The sequence below is a fragment of the Monodon monoceros genome, unplaced genomic scaffold, assembly GCF_005190385.1.
Source record: "Monodon monoceros isolate NGI ecotype Baffin Bay Population unplaced genomic scaffold, NGI_Narwhal_1 Super_Scaffold_10, whole genome shotgun sequence".
NCBI lineage: Eukaryota > Metazoa > Chordata > Mammalia > Artiodactyla > Monodontidae > Monodon > Monodon monoceros.
In genome coordinates, this window is record NW_021703766.1 from 35,605,337 (window position 1) to 35,626,674 (window position 21,338).

Here is a 21,338-nt window from a genome sequence, read left to right on the forward strand (position 1 = left end):
TGAATTCTTTTCATATTACAAGTGGAGGAATTTATTACATAATCTGGACCATAGTATTCTTACCTGTAAAATTGGGATAACAATTTCTATTTCATATGATCAGTATGCAAATTTGATATTATAATTCATGTGAAACACTTAATACATAACAGGTTCTGAATAGATGTTATTTTTCTCCTTGATTTCCGAAAAAAAAAAAAAGTTCTATTTGGTCAGATTTTTACCTCATTTTTCTCAATTTTGCCAACCTGCACACGTATGATTTCTTATGCAGGATGTAGGCAGTGTACCTCAAAGTTATGAGGAATGTGCCTGACTCTTCAGATTTTTTCATGTGATCCTGCATCCATTTATTTGATATCAGTTTGACTTGTCACTGAAGCTACTTTGTCCTTTCTTTCTTAGATCCTTTCAAGACTTTACAAATAGGCTGCATTTTTTGTGACAAGTTTGACTTCTCAGGTGAAACTCAATAATAAGACTGGTCAGAAAAATGACTCTCTTTGGGGCCAGGGCTCAAATTAATGGGCTTCACTGTAATATTCAGTAAGGAAATAAATTCATAAAATTTAAATGTTTAATCTACTTTAGATTTTTATTAACATTTGCTTAAGTAAATTTGGTAACAAAATATGCGTAATTGTAGGTACCATAGATTCTCTTCCATTTCATCTCCTGATCAATTAAATGAAAATATTCAGGAGTAATAAACTTGATACTGTGAGTAATGGAAACAAAGAATGTGTCCAGATATATTCATTAATTCAGAAATAAAATTTAATGACTTTTAATTTTGTTTTTTATGAGTACAAACTAGGTGAACAGCCCACACTTCTGAATAATCTTACTTAAATTCTGTTTTTAGTAAGAGCACAAAGAAAATATTTGATCAGACATAGGTTTATTATTTTAGTTCAACCACTACAGTTAGCACCAATACAAAACCACAATCATGTTTACAAGGCAAAAATTGTACAATAGCTCTGTATACTAAAATATTATCGATAATGCAGTTTGAGAATCAAAATATCAGCTGGCTGATTTTGCTTTTATGATGCATACTGGTATCTTTTTCTAGCATTATAATGCCACTTAAAAAAATTTACCATTCTTTCAATATATTTTCATTCCTAGTACACATAATTAGTTGGAAAATTCATTTAATTGGCAGTAAGATGGGAATTTAGTCCAAAGTGCAAAGACTCATTTTGATGAGCTGTGTAATCACAAAACATGCAGTGGTGAAATTTCAATTCATAAACAATTACTATTGTTCAGTAAAGATTATTATTGTAGTGGGCATAATCATGAGAACTTATTTTCACTTGATTATAAGCAGTTCTTACCATCAGATTGCTTATGGCATGCAAGAGGTCCAATAACTCTGCCAAGGGTGTGGCAACCACTCACCAGCACGATCAGCCCACACATTAATGGTTGCCTCGATTAAGCTTCAACACAAACTTAACACACTTCTGGAAAACCTGCCTCAAAAGAGTCTCTAACACCTTCCTCACTAGCTAACCTGACATGGGTCATCATTGCTTGGCTTGACTTCTCCTTCCAGCAGCAAATTCATCACAACCTTTGTCAAATAGCTGCATGTTCCTCTTTTTCCCAGGGGGGGAGTATTGTAAAAGGAAGTCATGTCATCCTACAAAGGAAAACAATAAGCAAGTTGTTTGATTTTTTTGTTTGTAAAGAGTTGACAGGTAAAGTCAGTGTCAGCCTAGAGGGAAAAATAAATTCACAGAAATATTTCCTCATGGAAAAGATGAGCTGCTTGAGTTTTTCTTTTATTTTCCTGAGGTGTCTTCTCAGCATATAAAACAAAGACAGACATTTTTAGTATTCTCCTCTTTGCTGATAATTTTTATTTACTTAGGGAACCTTTTTACTGACAAGCATAAAATATTAAACAGAGAGCCTGGAAGGGACTATATTAGGTAGTACACAGCACCAATGTAGCCTGTTACTCATTCCCATCCTCCCCAGAATTTAATTTTATAGCCTTCTGGAACCTATGGCTCTTTTCTGGTAAAACACATTTTAACTGCTAACTATAAAAAGGAAAATTTATCTCTTCTTAGATTTCTTTTTAGTTAGAACTTCATAGCTGAATTGACTAGTAATTAACTAAAAAGTAACATTAATTCCTTAAATAAATCAGACCTCCCTCTGCCTCTCAAGTACTCTATTTAGTACTCCGTAAATCTGTTTCATAAGTTAAGTGATAAGAGATTAGGGATATTTTGAAGAATTGAGAGAAAAAAGCAATTCTACAAAAAGCTATTTTGTCTACTTACTTGTTTTTCAACTTCTTTTAGTCGACTCTCATCTTTTTGAAATTCATGAAATGCTTCTTTCACCAGTTTGTCTAGATCTACTTTGTCTTGAAATTCTAGCTCAGGGTTTCTTTCCAGTACAATGGATACAACCATTAGTAACTAGAAGAGACAGACACATTGAAAGCCAATTATATGAACCATAAAAGCGACACAGTCTGGGTATGTTTTCATTCTTTACTCAGACTGATGTATGGTCCTCATATTCCACAGTGTGTTCTGTACAATGATAGGCTTTAGGATCATCCATGGATGGAATCTTCCTAATCTTGCAAATTAGTAGCATGAGTTCTGTTTGGAAACCTCACTTTTTTTTTTCATTGTATGTATCCCTGTAGCTGTATGGAAATGTTTTTTAGTTACTTAAATAAAACTAATAACTTAGAAAAATGACTTTTCTAATCCTGTCAACAGTACATAGTGCCCTATTCACCCAAAGTGTCTGAACTCTTTCTGGTCTTCAGGCCTTAATCCTTGGTGGCAAGACACCAAAACAGTGTCCTGTGGAGCACAGGCTGCCTCGGAAGAGGTGGTAGGCAACAAAGCCAGAGAAGGCAGATGAGTTCAATGGAGATTCTGGATCTAGGCTCAGGATCAAATGACTTGGGAGTCTAGCACCCCAAAATGAGTACAATTCTGTGACATCATAGTATTTTTCAGGGGACAGCTATGTTTTAAACAATATACTTTGACTCTATGACATGAGTATTATTTGGTTTGTATAAGCTATCTTGGTTGAAGGCATCATCCTATTGTTTGGCTACCCTATACATTTATCTAAGTAGTAATGTTCATTTTATATGACAAACTGTAACATGCAAAGATTGTATCTGAGTATACAATGCTTGGTAAAGACTTTCTCATGATGATTATGGCTCCTAAGTTGGACATGGAACAGGAAGAAGGCCTCATAATTCCCAACTTGGGAATCTTTCTGAATGTATTTTATTGAAATGCTTCCCAAACAGAACTGGAAAGAACCAAACGAAACAGAAAAATCCAGGAGTCACAATGTGGGAGACCTTGGGGCATGGCTTTAGTCAAAAGAATTCGAAGTTTTGCTCAAGTACTAAATGTAGATTTCTTCTGCAAAGAGAATGACTTTATTTTAGAGACAACTATGGGCACAAGATACCCAAAGGTTAACAGCACAAGGGAGGCATTCACCCTTCTGAAAACCCCATCTTTTCTTGACCCCAGTCTCTGCCTCACTCCCACATGCTATGACACTGACTGGCTGATATTCTTTCCCAAATCCTGGCACATCAGAGATAAGGCTGAATCTCACTTAGCTGACTGTAGCTCCAGATATGCTAGATTTTAGAAGGTGCCACATCCAGTTCAGCACTGAGAGCTTCTGTATCAATAAGACATATTACCCACCCTCAAGAAACACAAAGTCTGATGGAGACACTCCCAGAGAAACAGACAAAGTGAGGATGAGCTATAAATTATATCCATTCATTTGAGGGAATCTCTATGTATTTTTTTTCCTTTTTCTTTACTTCTTTATTTATTTATTTTCTCTCTATGTATTTGACATAATGTTTTAAAATGGCAAAAAAGCATGTGTACACACGCATGTGTGTGTGTACATTAGCATTTAACTTTATATGGAGCAATGATGATACACAAAATTACATGTCTTCTCTGTTCACAGAGAGATGTCTAGAAAGGTGTCCCTCAAAATAATAGTGGCAATCTATTGTGAGTGGATATAGAGACATTTTTGACTTTCTTTTCTATAATTTTCTGAACTATCGAAATTTTCTACAATAGTCATGAATTATTTCTGTAAACAGAAAAAAAAAAAAGACAAATAGAAAAAGGTCACTTCCTCTTTCTCATGGTACTGTTGATGCACTTACTGTGGGGGTGAGTGTATAGCTGAGAAAGTTGGGCAGTTAGCCTTTCCACCCTGATGGATTTAAGATGTTTGAATTGTTCATGTGCTTTGACTCGGGTCAAGGATGGTCATCTCCTCCAGGACTCAACTGGAGATTTGGGTTAGGTGAGGAGTGGAATTCCTGGTCTCTTGGGCAGTTTCCTTATACTACTTTTCAGGGAACAGATAGAAAGCACTTCTTCAGCAATCTACATTTTAAAATACAAACCTCCACAACTATCTGTCTGTATTTTGGCTGGTCAATATTTCCCAACATGTCTTCCACAAGGAGAGAGAAATTCATCTCATACATGGTCATATCTGACAGGGTTGGTTGCTGAAAGAAATAACTCAATATTAATATGCTGCATTGTTATATCCTGGTTCCCACTTAATAGGAAAATTTCATTTTCTAGTCAATAATCTTTTTCAGCTTCTACAAAACCTTAGAGAGCATTTTCAGCTATATGACTGGATTTTATATATGTCAAATTACTGAAGCCAACCAGCTGACTATTGTGATAAATTAAACCTCCTGTTTTTAGTAGTTATCTTCACTATTTTAATGTTTTTAGGGAAAAGGGACTATATTAGAAAACCACTTCAATACACAAACGGAACAGCCAAAAATTGAGACAACAAATAAGAGTACATATTGCTTTCAGAATTAACACAAGAAGTTATGCTTGCTGTCAGACTTCAGCATGTAAGTCACCTGCTATTAAATTAACATCATTTCTGTGGCAGGTCCTTTCTGAGCTGGCAGCATAAAAATGCATACAAATAAGTGAAATAATATTATGTGCAGAAAAAAGCAAAACAAAAAAAAATGTTCTCTACTCTACTCTTGATATTTCATTTAAGACAAGAGTATTGCAAAATCTTCCATTCACATTCCACAAACCAAATGAAAGCAGAAAATAAACTCAAATCTGAACCATATCTGGGCATGGTAGATAATCTTCAAAGGATGGAAGGAAAGGCTCTAAATGTTAGGCTTATATGGTGGAAAGCAGATGGAGTCCCCAGAATTATTACCAGAGATGCAGAGATAGTGAGTCATACTTATTTGCTTTTACCTCAGTGATGATTTACAGTGAACTTAATCACAGCCTCAGAACAATATCTATCTATGTACTACTCAAAATGGGACCCAGCAGAAATGTCTCCTTTCAATCAAATGACAGCAGTGTTATTCTGCTTGGTATAATAATGCCTCAGTCCTATATTCAGTATGGTCCATCTATTGTATTCTATATTCAATACAATCCAACATAATATTAATGTTTACAGGTAGTACCTAATTTGGGGAAAATGAAGCTGGTTGTTCAACAGGGTGCGGGCATACCTTGTTTTATGGTGCTTCACTTTACTGCACTTTGCAGATTTTTTTTTACAAATTGAAGGTTTGTGGCAACCCTGTGTTGTTATATGATGGATACCAATTTTTAGCAATATAGTACTTTTTAATTAAGGTACATGCATTGTTTTTTTAGGCATAATGCTATTGCACACTTAGTAGACTACAGTATAGTGTAAACATAATTTTTATATGCACTGGAAAACCAGAAAATTTTATGTAATTTGCTTTATTGCAATCGTCTGGAACCAAACCTGCAATATTTGACATATGCCTGTAATTATAACTGTTTAGATGTCTAGCAATGAGACTAATGGAGTTACAGAAGAAAAGGAAGAACTTTTCATGGGTTCACATCAATTTCCTTTTAATATATCTCATTTGAAAAGTCAACCTAGCTAGTATGCAATACAGTAGTTAAACCTAGAGAAGAGACATCAAGGCTGCCTTATTTTCCAATCTCTGAAAGAAGTGGCAACTGTAGCAGAGAAGTTAAGAGAAAAGGCTCAGAAGTCAAATTGCCGGGGAAGGGGGTTGCACTCTGGGTCAGCTACTTCCTAGATGTGTGACCTTGGAAAAACCACTTAGCTGTGCTTTAGTTTCCTCATCTGTCAAACAGTAACAATAAAGTACCTACCTCAGAAGACTGTTGTGAGAATTAAAGGAGCACTTAGAAAAGTGCCTGGCACATAAAAATACTTAACATGTAGTTGTTGTTAGCAAGGAGAAAATACTAAATGTAAGTGACCCAGGCAATTAGACAATTAAAAGAATATCTGGTAGGTATTAGCGGGGGTTGGGAAAGAAGCTAACAAAACATTGCCAGAGTCCACCGTACATGGACACAAGGCCTAGCAGAAGAAGCAGGACACGAACAGTAGAGGCCAGTTCCCCACCCACAGGAGACAGAGCTGCTCCATACAACGGTCACAGAGCATCTGGGAAAGGGCTGGAGCATCTATACTGGCGGCCGACAAGAACCACTCAACAGTTTGTTAATAGCATAAACAATCCTTTTAAAAAGTTCTTATTCATTTTTGAAAATAAATAATAGATTCACAAAGTTCAAATTCTGAAAGGTTAAAAAGGGTTTTCAGTGAAAAGCTGCTCTGTCCCCCCAGACCACAGTTCCTTTTCCCAAAGGCAAAACTAGAACGCTACCAATTTCTTATGAATCCTTTCAGAAATACCCTATGTACATATAAACAAAATGAGTATGGGTGTGTGTATTTAAGAATATTTTATTTTCACAGATATAGAGATCAAACTAGTAGTTGCCAGTGGGGTGAGGGAAGAGGAGAGGGGCAAGATAGGGGTAAGGGACTACGAGGTACAAACAATGCATAAAATAAATAAGCTGCAAGTATATACTATATAGCAGTGGTCCCCAACCTTTTTGGCACCAGGGACTGGTTTCATGGAAGACAATTTTTCTACGGAGCGGGGTGGGGGTGGGAGGGGATTGTTTCGGGATGATGCAAGCGCATTACATTGATTGTGAACTTTATTTCTATTATTATTACATTGTAATATATAATGAAATAATTATACAACTCACCATAATGCAGAATCAGTGGGAGCCCTGAGCTCGTTTTCACTTGCCACTGCCTGTAGGGTTTTGATATGAGTCTGCAAGCAACTGATTTATTATGGTCTCTGTGCAGTCAAACCTCTCTGCTAATGATAATCTGTATTTAGAGCCACTCCCCAGCGCTCGCATCACTGCCTCAGCTCCACCTCAGATCATCAGGCATTAGATTCTCCTAAGGGGCACGCAACCTAGATCCCTCGCATGCGCAGTTCACAGCAGGGTTTGCGCTCCTATGAGAATCTAATGCTGCCACTGATCTGACAAGAGGTGCAGCTCAGGATGTAATGAGAGAGATGGGGAGTGGCTGTAAATACAGATGAAGCTTCACTTGCTCACTCGCCCGCCACTCACCTCCTGCTGTGCAGCCCACTTCCTAACAGGCCATGGACCAGTACTGGTCTGTGGCCCAGGGGTTGGGGACCCCTGCTATACAGCACAGGGAATACAGCCAATATTTTATAATAACTTTAAATAGAGTATAATTTATAAAAATAATGAATCACTATGTTGTACACCTGAAACTAATATTGTAAATCAAGTATACTTCAATAAAAAAAGAATACTTTGTATAAAGACCTTCATCAAGAATAATTTGTTTGATGTTTCAACACTACAAACAGATACAGTACTCCATTTCTTGAAGGCCTAATTATTCCCTGACACCTAAATCATTGTGCATAAGCGCAATGATTTAGGTGTCAGGATTAAATAAAATAATTAAATCAAAGAGGCAGGCCAGTTTATATAACTTGGGAAACCATCTAAAGGAGGGAACACTAATTCATTCGGACCAACGGTAAGCTACATCTCAATTAAATGATTGTCTAATGACCTAAAAAGTTACTGTACTTTTCACATTCAGTGCAGTTCTTAACTAGTAACTTCCTTATCCACAGCATTACTAAGTCACCTTGTTTCTTAAGACTGATTTGGTTCTGTCTTTTGAATGTATGTTTTCCTGTTTGTGAGGTCCCCCAGCACTGGCCCATTACAGTTGGTGGTGAAGGAATACCACCACTCAGTAATGTCAATATAAGAAACCCTAAATTCACTAATAAGCAAACAAAGGAAGGATAGATTGATTGGCAAAAGGTTTGACCATACGGTGTCTTTAAACTGAGAACTTCCTTGAAACATCTGAAATATGATAAAACAAAATTTTTTTTTATTGAATACAACTTGCAAGCAAAATATCCATTTGTAAAACAAGGCTTTTTTATAGAGGAACACTAAAATTGAAAAATAAAAGGAACTCAGATTGGGAAAAAATATTTCCAATCCAACTGACCAGACTTATTTTCTCCCTTCAGGTATCTGGATACCCCTACTTTAAATACTCTTAGAAAATGGAATACGTAGAAAGTTATTTTCAAAGCAGAGAAGGAAAGAACTCTCTGCTCCTTGAGGTCCCTTTAGAAGTCCCTTTACTGACACAAACACAGTAGGGCTGTACCTGGGGCAAATGCCTTCCAGCTACAATGATTCCATTGGGTGTGCGCTCCAGGATCTGCCACACTCGGTCATAGAACTCAGGGGGAGTTCTATTCAAAGACCCATCGATCTGACGCCTGTTCAGCCAACATCTGTAGACCAAAAGAAAATGCCTCAGTGTTGAAAAACAAGCTTGTTCTGGCAGAAAGCAGGGCTTTTATATGGATTAACTGTTCCAATAGAGTGAGCAAGAAAAGCCAAATTCCATCAATGATGCTTATCTACCATGTGTTACAGAGGTTACTAAATATTTCAAAGTGAAAACAGAGCTTGCAGGAAAGGAGAAAACCCCCAAGATTTAAAGAAATTTAACAAGCAAAATGTTATTCTCTAGTAAGTTACTTACAACTCACTATGTGATTAAATGACTTTCTAACATGTAAAGCAGCTCAATGTAAAAACACAGCAGCAGTCATTTTCAAAATTAGTTCATGTGGTCCTCACATACAATAAAATGTAAGCTCCATGAAGACATGGGCATTGTATTGATATATATAGCTTGATCATTCCTATACACTTCTCCAAGAAAGGTGCTTAATAAACACCTGATAAGTGGGTGAATGCTCAAAAAAGCATGATGTATCTAATGAAATTACCTTATTTTAAGCTTATGTGTCAATTTAAACCTTATATTTAGTTTTAAACCTTAATTTAAATATGGCCAAAGTACCAGTGCTGAAGAATCAGTTACCAAATTTTACATGTCATAATAATCGACATGTAAGAGTCAAAATTCTAGATCTATTATTTGCATGAAGTATTAAACCTTAAAGATATAATAGTTATTTCAATCACAAACTGCTAAAGATGCAGAATTTGCATAATCTGAAAAGAACACACAAATGACATAGTAGTATATTCTTACAAAAGCTGAAGATAGTAACAAATATAAACTTTTTATACTTGGTATTAAAACAGGCTGCAGAGTAAAATGTGTCATCAACCACAAGGTGGGAATGTAATGACCAACAGTATTTCTAGGTGTGAAAATAGCTATGCATGATACAGTAAACATAAAAAGACATTTTTGTTCTGGTGAAAGAGGACCAATGAAATTACATCACTACATAAGTGAGGAGGCACTTTTTTGGACATACAGCTTGTTTTGGTAGACCCACACTTGTGTGGCTGGGTTCAGTGCTATGCTAAAGAGAAAAAGCCAAAGGAGTTCCTTCATGACGTTTTATTTTGGATAATGAGTGTGCAAACTGAATATCCTATATTCTGCTTTTGATTTTTTTCCCCCTATTTCCTTTGTTTGGCAACAACAAAAGAGATGTTTTCCAAGTTCTATGAAGTCATGGTTAATACTATAAAAAGGAGATGTTTGCTTAGAACAACATAAAAGGTAGAAATGTGTGAAAACTCACAGAGGAGGAATTATTTTAGAAGAATTCTCTTATTTTTACTTCTTTGGCTTCTTATTTTGAAAAAAATTAGACTTACAGAAAAGTAAAAAAAAAAAATTAATGAAGTTCCTCTTTACTCAACTTCCTCTACTTCTGTCATCTTACATAACCAATAGCACAACTATTCGAAACCAGGAAATAAACTACTAATCTACGGACCTTATTCAAATTTTGCCAATTTCACCACAAATATCCTTGTTTTGGGCCTGGATCCCATCCAGGACCCCACACTGCGTTTAGTTTCCAGGTTTCCTTAGGTTCCTCTACTCTGTGACAGTTCCTCAATCTTCATCTTTCACGACTTTGACATTTTAGAAATGTCAGTTATTTTGTAGAATGTACCTCAATTTAGGTTCGTCTGACGTTTTCTCATGATAAGACTTAGGTTATGCATTTTTCACAGGAATACCCAGAAATAGTTGTACCCTTCTCAGCACATCATATCAGGGGGTATGTGATGTTGATGTATCTTATTAATGGTGATGTTAACCTTGATCATTTAGTTAAGGTGGAGTCTGCTGGGTTTCTGCACTGTCAAGTTACAATTTTTCCTTTTAAAATTAAAAAGTATCTTGAATGGAAATACTTTGAAATTATGCAAATTTTCCATTTCTCATCATACTTCTACCCACTAAATTTAGTGGTTCTTGCCTACAACAGTTATTACTCTTGTATTTGCCTAATGGTGATTTTTTTATTTCCATCATTCCATCTATACTTATTAATTGGAGTTCCATTGTAATACAAGTCCCTTCTCTCCCATTTACCTATTTATATCAGCATGGAGTCATGGATATTTATTCTACCAGATGTAATCCAATAGTATCATTATTTATTTTCTTGCTCAAATTGTTCCAGCTTTGGCCATTGAGTCTTCTTCACATTGTCTCCAGCATCCTTCTAACACACCTCTATAATTTTTTGGAGCATTTTCTTACTTTCTGGTACCACAAGATGCTCCAGGTTCATCTTGTACTTTTCTTGCCCCAGCCCTGGAATCAACCATTTCTCCAAGGAACTCTGGTTCCTTTATTAGAAAGTGGTATTTGGAAATCGATATCTGGGCACTAGGTTTGCCCATTGCTATTGGGGTTTCATTGCTTCTAGGTTCTTTCAGTGGACACCTAGAAAAGATATGGACGTATGCTCGCATATACATATCCACATTTATTGCTGTATTTATTTCTGTATCTATACATCTGTGTAAAAATCATGAATTCATACTGATACTCCCAGTTCCAGCCCAAAACCACAGGGTATATTCTAGCCACTCCTCTTTCCTTATTTGTAACTACATTTTCCAACAGTGAAAAAAAATCTGGCTCAAATTAGCCACATTTACTTATTTATTTAATATCAGTGTGTGTATGTATACACACCATATATATAACACTATGTGTGTATGTGTGCATATATATATATATATATATATATAAATAAATATATATAAATTCCAGAATTGCTAATTCCTACCTCTGTGAGAAAAAAATTTATTATACAGAGTACAGGATTTGTGTGCAGTTCTTTTTTGTTCAGCTTTACAGTGTCTAGTCAATGTTTTCCAAAGGTACTTTGGTTAATTCTTGTCATCCCCTCCCCCTTCAGTGTGGTGATATTATTCATTTGTAATATGGTTAGGGTCAGTTGTTACTGTTTGTATTCTATTTTGGGTACCTTGCACACATGGATTAATTTTAATTAATTATTTATATTTGGGGAATATAAAACATTACCATAGTTTAAGAGTCAGAGCTATTCAAATGGTATACTCAAATGGAAGGTATATTCAAATGGAAGTATTGCTCAACCCTCAACCCTACTGCACTGTACCTATTTTTTTCATTCTTCCCACCCTGTTCCTCCCCACTCCCTGAAGGTAACCAATTTCATTAGTTTCTGATTTATCCTTCCTGTATTTCTTCTGTAAAAGTAAGCAGATATCCCCTTCTTTCTTACATGAAGAGTAGTGTACGATACATACTCTTTTGTACTTTGCTGGGTTTTTAAAAAATTTTTATTTTATTTATTTTACTTATTTATTTTGGTTGCTCCTGGTCTTAGTTGTGGCAGGCAGATTCCTTAGTTGCAGCTCACAGCCTCCTTAGTTGCGGTTCAGCAGCTCCTTAGCTGCAGCAGTATGTTCCTTAGTTGTGGCACATGTGCTCCTTAGTTGCGGCTGGCGGGCTCTCTAGCTGCAGTTCACGGGCTCCTTAGTCATGGCATGCGAACTCCCAGCCACAGCATGCATGCGGGATCCAGTTCCCTGACCAGGGATCGAACCCACGTTTCCCCACACTGGAAGGCAGATTCTCAACCACTGCGCCACCAGGGAAGTCCTCTGGTTTCTCTTCAGAGTGTGTAAATCTTTTGCCTTTTACTTTGCTGTTTTTATGTAACGATATAGCCTAGAAATTATTCTATATCAGTTCATAGAGACCACACTCATTCTTTTTTCACAACTTCATAGTACTCCACTGTGTGGACATACCACAGTTTATTCAAATAATCCCTCATGCATGGGGACTAAGGTCATAGGCATTCCAAAATTTGCAATTATGAACAATGATGCAATGAACAACCTTGTGCATATATATAATATCTATTCATGCTGTTGGAGGCAACCTGCAGGGTGGGTCCCTAAAAGTAAGACTGCTGGGTCAAAGGGTAAGTGCAAATGTAGACTTTTTTTTAGATGTTGTCCAATTCCCATATAGAAGAGTTGTAGTCACCAGATATATATGGGAGTGTCTGTTTCTCCACAGCCTCAGCAAATGTTTGCCATACTGTTTAACTTTGCTAGTCTGATAGATGAGAAATGGTATCTCAATGTGTTTTAATTTACATTTCTCTAATTATGAGTTAGTTTGAACATCTTTCCAAATATTTAAGGTCCATTTTTAAATTTTTTAAATGAATTGATCAATCATATTTTCCCCCATTTTTCTCTTAGGTTTTTGGTTCTTTGTCCTTCAGTTTCTAAGATTCTTGGATATTAGCTCTTTGTAACAAATGTTCTATTCCAGCTTCTCAGTTGTCTTTTGGCATTGTCTATTTTTTCACCATGCAAAGTGTTGCTTTTAATTTTTATACAGTCTTAATAATCTTTTATTGCCCCTGGGTTTGAATCATAGTTAGAAAGTCTTTCCCATACCAAGGTTACAAAGGAATTTACCCATGTCTTCTTTTTTTTTGAATTTATTTTTTTATATTTATTCCATTTTATTTTTTTGGGCTGCGTTGGGTCTTTGTTGCTATGCATGGGCTTTCTCTAGTTGCAGTGAGCTGGGGCTACTCTCTGTTGTGGTGTGAGGGCTTCTCATTGCAGTGGCTTCTCTTGTTGTGAAGCACAGGCTCTAGGCATGTGGGCTTCAGTAGTTGCAGCACACATGCTCAGTAGTTGTGGCTTGCAGGCTCTAGAGTGCAGGCTCAGTAGTTGTGGCACATGGGCTTAGTTGCTCTGTGGCATGAGGGATCTTCCCGGACCAGGGCTTGAACCTGTGTCTCCTGCATTGGGAGATGGATTCTTAACCACTGTGCCACCAGGGAAGTCCCAACCCATGTCTTCTTTTAGCACTAGTATGGTTTCTTTTTATTTTTTTAACGTTTAGATCATTAATCTGTTTGGAGTTTATTCTCAAGTACAGTATAAAGTATGAATTTTATTTTATCTTTTCCAAATGGCTATCCAGTTGTCCCATCACTATTTATTTAAAAAGTCCATCCTTGACCCAATGATTTTGAGATGTCATACATGAAATTATCATACATGAAAATTCCTTATGTTCTTGGGGGGTCTATTTCTGGACTTTTTATTCTGTTCAACTGTTCTATTTTTCTGTTCATGTACCAGCATCACATTATTTTAATTATAAAGACTTTTAAATATTTTTACTGTCTCTCTTAGGGCAAGTCTTTGTTTTATGCTTTTCTGGTTATTCTTGCATGTTTGTTTTTCCACAGGAAGTTTAGTATTAACTGGTCTAACTCCATAAAACAGTTTGTTGGAATTTTATTGGAATTTCATTAAACTTGTAAACAGACATCTTTAAAATGTTGAATTTTCCTGTCTAAGAACAAGGATGCTCTTCCATTTGTTCAAATATACTTTTGCAAAAGACTTCTTCTCTAGGTATTTCTAGGCACATAACTATACCTTGGAAAGTACCAGGCACACAGATAGTGCTCAATAAATGCTTGCTTAAATAATTTTATTACAGCACTTTCTGTAATAAAAATAACTCTTCAATTCAATGCAATCCAAAGTATTTGTTTTGCTTTTATTCTAAGATTAGCACAAGTTAAGTCTAAGACAAGTTTTACCTGAATAAGTTTACAGTCTACTTAGAGAGACAGAGTTACAGGCAAGATATTTAAGTAACATTACCAAATCCAAACTTTTATGCCAAAATGTTGGGAGGAATTGACCAAAGTGGAATGAAGTGTTACATTCTGCATAGAATAATAAAGATTAAGAAACGTTTACAATCTATACCTGAAAAAAGTATAAAATTCAAATCAACACAAAATCACAACTGAAGGCAATTTTTTGTTTTTTGTTTTTTTTTGCGGTACGTGGGCTTCTCACTGTTGTGGCCTCTCCCGTTGCGGAGCACAGGCTCCAGATGCGCAGGGTCAGCGGCCATGGCTCACGGGCCCAGCCGCTCCCCGGCATGTGGGATCTTCCCGGACCGGGGCACAAACCCGTGTCCCCTGCATCGGCAGGCGGACTCCCAACCACTGCGCCACGAGGGAAGCCCTGAAGACAATTTTAATTAGTATCTCTAGGTATGCTGCCCATCTACTGGTCTTTGATAAAGGATCCTCATTACCTTCCATTCCGTTGAGGCTGCAGAATATCCAACAGGAGCTGTTTCACTTCAGTAGGTGACAACTGATATAAGTCTCTGGCTGGCTTGTTTCCACCACGGATCTGTAGTTCATACTTCATAGCATGGATGATCCACCTGAAACAAAACAGGGAAAGCATGAATCAATAACTGTTGAAATAAAATCACCTTGTGCTTCTTTTGGCAATGCCCTTAACAGCACTGACCCATCCAAAGAGGAATGAAGAAAAGGCCATTTGAATTTCCTGAACTGCTGATATAATTACTTCCGTCAAGATTATGTGACATGATCAGCCTCTTAAAAATGAGCCCTGCTTGTGCATATGTGGACAGGTAGTAAAACATGAAAGCAGACAGGTGCTTAGGTTCTTACCAAGTGAGACTGATGAGTAGTGGCTGCCGCACTACTGCTTTCTTAATACTAGATATATGAAAAAAACAAACGGGATAAAAATAAATCATTTTAAGAAATGGGCTGAGATATGCTATTATATACACATTTCTTTCCCAGGAAGGATAAGTATTTTTTACCTACTTCATTTATTTTGTAGTCATTAATTGGAAGGGACAGAGGAGAAATACCTGCCTTTGAAATACAGGCACACAGTTAGTTATAACTTAATTATACTAGTATATCAGAGAACATACTTTAATCAGTAGATTTCAGAAGAATCTATTCTTTAATAGATATTTAAATGCTGTTCATAAAACACATTTGTATTACAGAAAGAGCTTTAATGTGATTATTTAGGAAAGCATTTATTGAGTACTATTTGTGTGCCTGGTAGTTATGTGCCTAGAAATGCCTAAAATATTTCATTATTTTATGTGTAAATAATTTTATTATTTAACTTGAGAAGCTTTTAGTAAGTGTTTTTACAGTTTCATCTCATTTCACTTATTGTATTCTGAGGAAAGAACTCGGGTAAACTAGTTATGCAAACCAAAGAAAACTCAGGAAATAATACTATGCCTTAGGGAACCAGAACTCTACAGACCATTAGGAAAAGCTAGGGAATTAGTTTTACACAGCAGATTCCTGTGCTTTATCCTTAAATCCTTTGGTGAACACTGAATAACAAACAGAGACAGAGAACTCCAAAGAACATGTCTTCATTCACCCAGGCTTTGTCTCCCAAAGGGGGTACTGTGTAGCCAGCCCACAGGTAGAAACATCTAGTTACAGCAACAAAGATTTAAAGTGGCGAAGTTACTGTGCCCAAATATTTCAATATCTTTCTCTTATACACTTCTTTGAAAGACTGCCTACAGGTTATTGCAGGTACAGAGATGAAAATGTTAGGTGGAAATAATCAAAAGATTCAAGTCCTTCTTTCTGCCAAGGTTGGTTTGCAAAACAACAGTGATGCATCCTCATGGAATGACTTTACCCTCTCTCAATGGAAAGAATGGTAAGAAAAATGGTAATCGTTTCCAGTTGAGCAGGAAGTAATATCAACCAAGCATATCACCCTGCCCACTGGGCCAGGCCATAAGCCACAAGGCAGTGTGTCTCCTGTGACTGCTCCAATCCCTCTGATAAGGCAACTCTCAGCTCTTTTTCCTATTCTCTTCACTATTCTTTGTTGTTGCCATTTCTGGAAGTTAGGAATTTAACTAGTCTGCCAGTCAAATGCAGACTATGCTGCATGACACTGAGATAGATTATAAAGGCATGAGAGATACACAAGGATAGAACATAATAATTTAAAAAATATATAACATTACTATTACTACTGATAGTACATGACAAATATTTAATACTTGCTCTTTGGTAAGAACACTAAAGATGACAAGGTATCTACAAACAACATGTTCGTGAATTTTCTGGTATGTGCAACAAAACAGAATATGTAACGGAGTTAAGATGTACAATTTGCACTTCTCTAATCAGCTGAAAAGCAAAACTGGACTAAACCTGTATTACTGCCAAACACTAGAATTTATTTACTTGTTCATCTTCATTATTATGAACTACATTTAATCAAAATGTTATACAAGCATAAAAGTCACAAGGATATAGTTACTAGTTACTCTGGATGTTTTGATGTTAAAGTTGCTTATGAAATTAGTTCTTTTAAAAATTTATTTTATTGGAGTATAATTGCTTTACAATGTTGTGTTCATTTCTCCTGTACAATGATACGTGAATCAGCTATATGTATACCTATATCTCCTTCCTCTTCGGTCTCCCTCCCCCACCCCATCCCACCCATCTAGGTTGTCACAGAGCACTGAGCTGAGCTCCCTGTACTATACAGCAGGTTCCCACTAGATATCTATTTTACACATGGTAGTGTATTTATGTCAAACCTAATTAGCTGTTACAGCAACATTTCAGTTACAATAAACTGCTCCATGGATTCTCTTTAAAATATAAAAATTCTATTTTTAATTTTATAGGTTGGACAAAATTGTTTTCTATTTATTATTTTATTTCTTTATTTAACATTTAAAATTTACATTTGAGGCAGCTTAGTATAATAGAAGGAACATCAAATTGAAAATCTAAAGACCAGCCTTTTGGTGTCCCCAAATAACTTAATGTCATGAAAAGAAAAATGGGGTAAAGGGGTACTGTTCTAGATTAAAAGTGACTTAAGAGATATAGCAACTAATGCCATGTGTGGGCCTTCTTTGGGACCCTGGTATTTTTAAAACAAAGTCATTTTGGGGACAACTAGAGAAATATGAATAAAAACAGTGTACCAGGTAATATTAAGGAATTATTGCTAACTTTGTTGGGTGTGATAATGGTACTGTGTTTATTAAGAAAATGTCCTTTTTCTTACTTTAGATATATACTTACTAAAATATTGAGGGGTAAACGTCAAAATGTCATTTGGCTGTAAATTTCCTTTATAATTTACAGCCAAAACAAAGTAAAGCAAATATAGTAAATATAAATTACTAACAATTGCTTATACCCATTTAAATAATGGGTATATAGGAATTTACCAAACTATTCTGTTATTACACATTTAAATATTTTCATAACGAAAAGAAAAAACAATGAAGACAGACCTGGATACCAATTCTGTCACTTACCAACTGAACTCCGTTTCCAAGTTATTTTTCAAATGGGAATACTGTATTACTATTACTTGTTCAGCTCATTTTATGAAATTATTTTGAGGAATAAGTAAGACAATGTTATGTTAAAACTGTTAAAATGCTTTTGAAATTATAGAGTTCAATTTTTACGTTCAATTGTTATGTTCAAATTATGTTAGCAAACTCCTTTTATTTGACTTCTCAAACTCAGGTTGGAAGAAGTGCCTCATTGATTTCACTTCAGGAGGTGTCCTCTTCTAAAATAAGTAACTAAATTTTTTAAAACACTTACTTTTTAAGGTCCTCCCAAAACTTGAGTTATTAAAGCTAAACATTATCTATCACATTTACCTTTTAAAACCTTCAGTACCATAAACAAAGATAGTTGGAGATCTAAAAATTTCCCCTCAGGCTTCTATTTACAAAATCTCAGCAGTTCTGTGAGCAAATTATAGAAAACATTGTACTCAGCAGCCACCAAAGAAAGAAGATGACTTTTTTAAAAAAAATAAATTTATTTACGGCTGTGTTGGGTCTTCGTTGCTGCATGTGGGCTTTCTCTAGTTGAGGCAAGCGAGGGCTACTCTTTGTTGCAGAGCATGGGCTCTAGGCGCACAGGCTTCAGTAGTTGTGGCACGTGGGCTCAGTAGTTGTGGCTGGCGGGCTAGAGCACAGGCTCAGCAGTTGTGGCACATGGGCTTAGTTGCTTCACGGCATGTGGGATCTTCCCGGACCAGGGATCAAACTTGTGGCCCCTGCACTAGCAGGCAGATTCTTAACCACAGAGCCACCAAGGAAGTCCCAGAAGGTTCATTTGAGCACAAATGAATCTAACTTATTTGCCAGATTGTTAAAAATACATTATTCATTCAAAAATATTGGCCAAGTTAATCTGTTTAGCTTGGAATTCTTCAAAAGACTAAAACAGAAACAGCCAAATAGCCTTATATATGAACAGACACTTAAAGAAAGTAAATAACCAAGTGAGTCACACAGTTTAGAAAATCAAAGACATTTTAATCCATTTTTAGAACTACTAATACAAAAGAGCATTAATTCCTTTGCATGGGAAAATCTGGCTTCTTACCCTCATTCCTGCTGACAAAGTCACCAAACCTGATTTGACAATTCCAATGTAAAAGCACTTAACGCAAAATGGGGAAAGCAAGCAAGCAAGCAACTGTGGAAGGTCAAAAGAATGAAAGTTATTCTTGGACCAGATCCTTATAAATTCAGTCTGCCTAAAGAACCAGGGACATGCTCTATTTGACAATAAGCAAATGAGAGAGAGGCAGATGCACACTTCTGACCAGATCAACCTTCAAATGTAGCATGGTCTGACTTGACAATGAATTCCTCCACAATGCTGGAAATATGTGAAGAGGTGGCCTAGTATTCCTATACAGTCCTGGGAATAAGTTTATCCTTCTAAAAACTCTCTTAATGTGAGGTTGGTTAGCATGCTGTGTATGTATTGGCATTTTCCTTTCCAACCTGCCCCAATTAAGGAGTGAAATATAAAATAAGGTACATGGAAATCTGACATCACTGGTAAATCAGAACAGCTGACATTTTCTGAAAAAATGTTATAAAGAATAGCACTGATCCACAGCAAGAAACAATTTTTAAAATCACTTTGAGGTTATTTCAAGACACTAAGAAGTATTTGCCAAGCTTACTGTTAAACAAGTGAACAAATAACTGTGCAAACATTTTACTAAGCTATATGACAGGAGATGAAAAGTTGCAAGAAGGGACTGTTCTGCTTGATTCCTATTAATACAAAGAGGGTGACAATTTGATGAGGCAAAGTGAGCTTCCTGTTTGGTAACTGGAGAGCAATCACTCACCCACTCTACCTCTGATCTAATCATCAGAATAGAGGTAGAACTCCATCATCTCACTTCTTTACCTCGTATCAAATGGCAAAAGCAAAGTACTATGAATGAGTATCAGACCATGCTAATGAACTCAGAGCTGCAATTATCTCCTTTTCCTTTACTGCACAAGCAATGTTATGGTCTGGTACCTATGACACCAAAGGACTTCTCTTAAGCACTGGATGTGTGATCCACAGATGCAGCTGTGGGCATTAGAAGACAAGACATGCATGGATCATAATGGCTTACAGAGGATGTCCTGGCAGTATGAAAAGCAGGGATGAAAAAGACTTGATAACATATATGCTCAGGGGTTGTCTCCTGAATAATAGACCTAGAGCAGAAAGCAGTTGATTGGAGGTCTTTACAGTAATGGGCCTGTCAGGAACTTGATCTATTTCAACATGAAAGCTGGAGCACAAATCAATAATGAGACAGCAAATCAAATCATTATCACACTAGAATACCATTCCTGTGAGCAGGTTAATTTTGTTCACTGGAGTGCCTGATAGCAGTAATGTTGAAGAAATTGCATTGGCAGGATTAACCTTGGGAAAAAGAGAAAAGAAACATGGTGGTATTGGTTTAAAGCAATTGAGGCAGTGGGTGATGTAAATAAATAAAATTTAAAAATCCAAAAACCTCAGAGAGAGAGGTTAAAACAGAGAGATACAAGCATACATAGTGCAGGCGAATTATGTGTAAGATGTACCATGACTCACACAAATGTTCTTATTTTTTATGTCCATTCAGCCTAATGAATGTTAGCATTTCGGGAGGAATATGGTGTTAAAAGCTGGCTAAACTATCAATCTCTTTAATCATAATCAACATTTAAAAGATAGAAACAACAGTAAAAAGTCAGATATGAATGAGTCTGAAATGCTTTAATTAACCTATAAGGAAATAAAAAAATGTTTTCTATAAATCCCTTCCCTTCTTTCTTTTAAAATCATGCTACAAACACAAACGGGTGACTTAGAAGAGCAAGAAATTCAACAATTTATAAGAAATTTGACACTCAAGGACTCTATAAATGAATAATTTACTCTTAAGCAAGGTTTTAAGCAAAACCTTCCAGGGACTAATTCAAGGTAAATTTTGTAAAGAAACATATAAATAGAGTATGTGTTTGCTGCTAGCAGTAAATGCAAGGAAGCTGTTCATTTAAGGAGCTGAGGTCTGAGTAAAATTTATTTAAAATAAGTTCCAATAAAAATATATTAAAAAGATACAAAATTATCTTTTTTCTTTTCAGAAGGGCACTACCACAAGCCTCACAGACAGGATAACTGCAGTTCTCTGAGGTTGTTAGATAACCCTTGAGTAGAAACAGGGTTCCAAAACCTTTCTGTTAATATGGTGAAGGAGCACCGTGGGCAGGCACAGGAGAATTTTTTTTAAAATTTTTATTTAATTAATTTATTTATTTGGCTGTGTTGGGTCTTTGTTGCTGCACGTGGGCTTTCTCTAGTA

The 21,338-nt window shown here is 36.1% G+C and overlaps 1 protein-coding gene across 4 annotated transcripts in view; it reads right to left on the reverse strand.

The window, feature by feature from the left end:
• Nucleotides 1-986: 986 nt before the first annotated feature.
• PHKB (phosphorylase kinase regulatory subunit beta) overlaps nucleotides 987-21,338 on the reverse strand; it is a 200,475-nt gene continuing 180,123 nt past the window's right edge. For 3 of the 4 annotated variants that reach the window (XM_029200886.1, XM_029200909.1, XM_029200902.1), the window contains exons 27-31: nucleotides 14,911-15,045; nucleotides 8,635-8,764; nucleotides 4,460-4,567; nucleotides 2,307-2,447; nucleotides 987-1,654 (exon numbers count right to left, since the gene is read on the reverse strand). In XM_029200886.1, coding sequence (XP_029056719.1) covers nucleotides 1,517-1,654; nucleotides 2,307-2,447; nucleotides 4,460-4,567; nucleotides 8,635-8,764; nucleotides 14,911-15,045 — 652 coding nt within the window. In that variant the 3' untranslated portion in view covers nucleotides 987-1,516. The remainder of the gene's footprint in view (nucleotides 1,655-2,306; nucleotides 2,448-4,459; nucleotides 4,568-8,634; nucleotides 8,765-14,910; nucleotides 15,046-21,338) is intronic. The other variant, XM_029200896.1, reaches the window with a different exon arrangement.